Here is a 6,000-nt window from a genome sequence, read left to right as displayed (position 1 = left end):
CTGTAGAGTTTAATACTATTTCAATTGTTGGCAGAAACCTTGACAGAATGAGACTCAGGGTGACAGAATACATATTAAAAACGCACTCAGAGAGTAAAAAACACAACAAAGTCACTTCCTTTCACCCAAATAGGTTGTTTTTGTTATCTAACATTATAGCCCTAAACGCATGCTAAATATGTTATTCATGTCACAAAGTGTATTGTTTGCATTAAAGCTTCACTGCATCATCTCTTCAGTACGAGTCAACTTCAATTTTTTTCTTATTTGTTTTACATTAAAGTGCCATCCATATTTCAGATGAAAATAAATAAAGTAAAGGTCATCTATAAAGCTCCTTTATAGACCAGGGTCACACAGCGCTTTATCAATCAAAAGCCATATCTTAAACGGTTTTCCTTTGTGTTTTTGTTGTTTGTGACTCTCAGGCTTCACCCAAATTCACCTGCTTTCTTATCTGTAGATAATCGTTTTAATCTCATAATTGAGACATATTTTGTGTCGCCGAGACTACACAAAAACGTTGTGTTACTTTTGTGTTTCTGTCCTGCCTTCCACTAACTATCGTCAAAGACTGAATTTCCGCAGGTATAACTAGAGATGTATTTCTCCATCAAACACCTCTGAGCTACATTCAAGGACCCTTGTAAAGCTGTAGGAAATCAGCCTCGTCCTGGTGCGACTCCAACCCTCATATGAACAGTACGTTTTTTGATTCCAATTTTATTAACAGTCCAATTTCATGTGAGCTTTTGGGAGCGATTCATGATTCCTCGCAAATACGTTTTTTTTGTGATCCTCGCAGGGGTTTTATTTTGTCGCTTCTACATTAAAAAAATAATTGGTTCACCACAGTTGAAAGTACATTTATTTGTACACATATCTCAATATAAAAAAAAGGAAAATTGCTTGATGGTAACCAGAATTGTTTTAAAATATAGTACTTTGCATTTTGTGTGTTATTGTATTACATTATTTTATTCTGCACTGCTACCACAAAAAGAATCCTACGTTGGCAAAAGTTTCTGATTTGGATTTTTGGCTTTCAATGATTTCTTTTTAGTCTTTTTTGTTTGATTTGATGTTTTCAATTTTTCTGACAGTTTGTTGATGTTGACTTTAAGATCTTTTTTATTTATTCATACTGTTTTATCGTGATGGTCTGATGAAGCTTCATGAAACAATGTCATGTTGTTTGGAGATCAGTAGGTGGCGCCATCAGTTTAGAATTATCTGACGTTTCATTTAGTGATGGTCTGATGAAGCTTCATGAAACAGTGTCATTATTTTCCACTAGATGGCAGTCTCTGCAGTAATTTCCTTTGTTTTAAACAAATGTTTTACTAAATTAAACATCACCTCATTTTTAAACTGATGGCGCCACCTACTGACCTCTAAACAACATGACACTGTTTCATGAAGCTTCATCAGCTCATCAGTACAACCTTTATAGTACCCTCAGAGGGATTAAAGAAGTTTATCCATCCATCCATCCATCCATCCATCCATCCATCCATCCATTTAAATACTTTCTTGTTCTATTGCAATACTTATAATACCCATAATGCATTGCAAGAGTTGAAACAGTAATAAAAGCTAATTATATTTCCTTGGAAAATTAAATGCATTTTTTATCCTACTTTGGATTCTATGTTTTGCAAAGTCACCCTCTGAGGCTTTGATGAATATGTAAGTGAGCTTTAATCATACACGTTAATGGAATAATCTATTTTTTTTTTAAAGAAGTTTCATCACAAAGCCTCCCTATTAGTTCTCTCCACGACTGCTCTCCTAAAATGAACAACTGTTGGCTACAATCATTAAAGCATATCACTGTTGCCTCGGGCTAATCCGTGTCCAGGTTTTTTCACTCTGAATTTTTGGTCGTTTTGGCTGTTGCTTTCATTTCCAGCTCAGCCACATTAATCTTTATGAATATAGTTGTTAAAGCAAAATCAATAATGTCGGCATTATGATTCAGCGGAGAGATCCGCAGCTACAGAGGAAAATGCATAAACGCTCTCATTTCGGCGTCCACTTCCTCCTGCAATATTTCATTCCCGGGATGTATTTCTGAGCAGGGGATGGAGTTGATTTTAAAAAATGACAGGAAATTGGCCGTGTGATTTCCTGAACTGCCGTGTTTTTCTTATTTGGGGATTCAGCGGCGAGGCATGAAAAGATGCTATTTGTCAAGATATGAGCATATGTGGAGGTGTGATTCATTCAACCCGACTCAAATTAGATTTTTTTTTTCTGATTTTTTTTTTTCCTTATACTGTATGGGAGTGAATTAACAAAGCAATATCGAGGGAAATGCTTTTTTGTAACATGACTCCTCATTATATTTGAAATAATATTGAATTTTTTTTATTTTTATATTATTCTCCTTTTTATATTTTACATATAGTTTATTTTATCTTTAGATACATTTTGGGGACTTGAACTTCACTTTTTTCTTTCTGATTTTCATTTTCAAATGTAGAAAAAGCTTTTAAAAACAATCTCAATAGTCAAAATGAGCCATCAGAAGTTTGTTTGGTAGCTAGCATGAACTCTATCAAAAGACCTGACACTTTTGATCACTTAATTATTATATATTATCTTATAAAAACAGTTCTTTATTTAGTTGTTTAAGTGATGTTGCATTATAATCTTGCAATATTTAAAAGAAAAGCTTAAAATGTAGTGATTTCTACTGATGAAGCTTCATGAAGCAGTGACATTATTTTCAGAGTCCACTAGATGGCGGTCTCTGCGCTATTTTACTTTGTTTTGAACACCTGTTCTAATGAAACATCATTGTTAAACTGATGGCGCCACCTACTGACCTCTAAACAACATGACACTGCGTCATGAAGCGTCATCAAACCATCACAACCCCACTAAGTCACTCCTATGCTATGCTAACAATGCCCTTTTTTAGCATTTGAAATGTTGTTGATAGCAAATAGTTCAATGGGACAGCAGGTGGCAGTAGCATTCTGGAACCAGCATGTGCAACTCACACAGTTCCGTTTAACAAAGAGAGTGACAAATCCTCAAATATTTAAAGGGTCCAGATGGTTATTTGGAACAACCACACACATGTTATCATTGTTCCTTGTTTTATTCCTGATTATTGAAATTATTTGTCGGGTACTTCGGCAGAAACCTAAAGAGATCCAGACTCACAGATGCTCAATGAAGAAAAACATAATAAGAAATGTTGCTCAATAACTTAATCTCGGTGACATTTACTAGCGTTAGAAACATGCAAATGTGAATCATTTCCTCTAATCATAGATTTGTTTATGGAAATGTGTTTATGGCTAGTATTTCCTGACCATTAATAATGACAAATGTTTGGATGCAACTCTATCATTTGTAACGCTGGATTAATTCCTGTAGAAATGATATCCACTTCATTTCTTAATTACTTGTAATGCACTTGTTTTTGATGGGAAATGTGTGTGTCTTCTCGCAGACAGGGGTGAGGTCACTCTCACTTCCTTCAAGGTGTGACAGACATGAGGAAAGGGAAGCCTTGATTCCACCAGCAACACTTTGCATATGGATTTCCATATATTCCATTCAAATCTGGTGCGGACAAGTGGCCAAAAGTCTTTTCTAAATAGGAGCCAGCCGTCAGTCTGCCAGGATCTTATCTCGATCTTCCTTCCAAAAGGACGAGGCGATGGCAATAAAGTGAGTTTTGGCTTAATTTTGAATTGAGTTTTGAGCAGGAAAACCGCTGACGGCAGCCATGTGGAGCAGCTTGTCTTGCACTGTAAGTCTCTTAGTAGCGATTCTGGGAATAAGATGGTAAATACAAGGATGACTTTGGCATGAGTTGGTTGACAATGTAACTCTCACTAATAACTAGTGATAGATCTCAATGCTCTTTTCAAGGGTAGATTCTGTTGCTTTCAAAAGGACCCGCTGGAGGATGTTGAGACTTGGGGCGAATCAGTGGACAATGTTCTAAGATGTAAAGGTAGAAGCTTTAAAAAAAAAACAACCAAATCCTTCCAGAATCTTCAAGTCTACGTTTGCTTTGTTTTTCAGCCGGACAGATAGCGTTCCGGGAGTTCCTGAAGACTCAATACAGTGAGGAAAACATATTGTTTTGGCTCGCCTGTGAGGACTACAAGAAAATCAACAATGTCCCGGAAATGATTTCTTCGGCCAACAGGATCTTCTCGGAGTTCGTCCAAACAGAAGCTCCTAAACAGGTCCCGGTGTCCGATATTTCACTGGTTTAATCGATTATAATTTTTAAGAAAGACACTCAACACACTTGTGTTTTTTTTTGGGGTATTTGAATAACATCATTAATATATGTACAAATAAAGTGACATCGGGACGATTCCCGGTTTGATTTCAGATCAACATCGACTGGGGCACCAGAGAAAACATCAGTAAGAACATCTCCAAGCCCACTCTGACGTCTTTCGACACGGCACAGAAGCTCATCTACAGTTTAATGGCCAGGGACTGTTACCCACGCTTCCTAAAATCTGACATCTATCAAGGACTCCTGAGGAGGAACGACTCAAGGTGACTGTTCAGCGACCACCGGCTTGTGACATCTCCCTCCTACCGCCACACTCTGTCATTTCAACGCGGATAACCATTTAGAACAATCCAGTTTTTTTTGTTGTTGCCGATATAGCTTCCGTGTGATAAAGTAGGCTTTTTAAAAAGTACTATGTTTCCTCTTGCACTCAGTACGTTATGAATATGAAGAAAATGTAAGTATATATCAATATATCAACTATCTATTTTGCTGCCGAATAAACAGTGGAATGTTTTTTGATTGTCGGTGCCTGAGATAAATGAGTGAGTCAAACGACATTCAAATGAACAGCGTGACGGGCTGTGAGAACAATTGTCGTTGAGATGATCAGCAGATGGCGACGGCGTTATTAAAAAAGCCTCGCTCTGAAAGAAAAAAACAAAAAAGATCCAGACAGGAAGATAATAAGTGCGCTGACAGTGACGAGAGGCCATTTTTAGACAAAAAGTCCAGAGTGAAGTTTGATTTGAGCAAAGTCCTGGTACTTTCTCTATCACAACTTCACAGGTCAAGACCTAAAGGATCAAGCAGGTCGGGAGAAATGAATGGAGGTATCGGACCATGCAGCCCCTCTTGAGAGTCTCCACAGAGAATTTGAAAATGGATTGCTGAAGAGGCATTGGAGTGAAAATAAAATTGGCTTGATCTACAACACATTTCCAGTTACAACTCACACCTACAGACAATTAAACATTCAAGTCTGGGAAACTCCAGGAGTATCACGTGAGGCGTGTGAGTCGGCTCTTAGATGAAATGAAGCAGTTTCACTTAAGCGAGCAGGATTCATGTAAACAACAAGGTTTCATTTTACAGAGGAAGTTATGAAACAGATCATGTATTGCTGAGGTATAACCGACCACAAGAGCATCCTTGAACTGGGCTAGAAATGATGTAAGCACTATCAGGTTTTGAACAAAAATATATAAACACGACGATTGCGAAACTTGATGAACGGTCAATGTTGATCGGAGATTATGCATTACTAAGTGAAAATACAATTGTTGCACTTTAACGTAGGAGCCTCAGTCATTTCTAGTGACGTGTTAACCAGTAGAGGCTACCAAGATCGTCAAGACCTACAAACTAAATGGTACACACTTAATAAATAGCTTATGTTGAAGAATATTAGCATTGAATTAAAATTCCCTTTGACAACATTTTGCACTGCCAATTGACACTATGGATGGTAACAGTGACATAGCTTCACACAAGTCAGAATTAGACATTGTTGTAAACACAACAAAATAATTTTGTGGTGACTCAATAGAATAAAAGAATCAAACAAAGACACATGGAAAACTCTGATCACAATTTTTTTTTACCTTTTACATTCAACTGCTATTTTACCTTTCCTGTTTGCCATTTTGACTTTCCCCTTACTTTAGACCCCCAGACCTACTCCAAGATGATAAAAATCATGTTTTTTATTAACACCAATATTA

The 6,000-nt window shown here is 37.0% G+C and overlaps 1 protein-coding gene across 2 annotated transcripts; it reads left to right on the top strand.

Annotated features, from left to right (window-relative positions):
* Nucleotides 1–359: 359 nt before the first annotated feature.
* On the top strand, nt 360–4,790 carry rgs1 (regulator of G protein signaling 1). 2 transcript variants are annotated; one of them, XM_087811887.1, is made up of 5 exons: nt 360–702; nt 3,467–3,687; nt 3,892–3,976; nt 4,048–4,214; nt 4,367–4,790. In XM_087811887.1, exons 2-5 carry the CDS (start codon nt 3,553–3,555, stop codon nt 4,541–4,543), a joined length of 564 nt encoding a protein of 187 aa, XP_087668013.1. In that variant the 5' UTR covers nt 360–702; nt 3,467–3,552; the 3' UTR covers nt 4,544–4,790. The 2 variants fall into 2 exon arrangements, with proteins under 2 accessions (XP_087668013.1, XP_087668014.1); XM_087811888.1 differs by lacking the exon at nt 360–702 and having other exon boundaries at nt 3,594–3,687; nt 3,897–3,976.
* Nucleotides 4,791–6,000: the final 1,210 nt, after the last annotated feature.

This window comes from Callionymus lyra, chromosome 16 (genome assembly GCF_982586985.1).
Source record: "Callionymus lyra chromosome 16, fCalLyr1.hap1.1, whole genome shotgun sequence".
Classification (NCBI taxonomy): domain Eukaryota; kingdom Metazoa; phylum Chordata; class Actinopteri; order Syngnathiformes; family Callionymidae; genus Callionymus; species Callionymus lyra.
This window is presented reverse-complemented; position numbering and strand designations above follow the sequence as displayed.

Coding starts and splice junctions, on each gene's coding strand:
- rgs1 (XM_087811887.1), top strand. CDS start 3,553: ATGGATTTCCATATATTCCATTCAAATCTGGTGCGGACAAGTGGCCAA. Junction 3,688..3,891: donor GACGAGGCGATGGCAATAAA/GTGAGTTTTGGC, acceptor GCTCTTTTCAAG/GGTAGATTCTGTTGCTTTCA. Junction 3,977..4,047: donor CAATGTTCTAAGATGTAAAG/GTAGAAGCTTTA, acceptor TTTGTTTTTCAG/CCGGACAGATAGCGTTCCGG.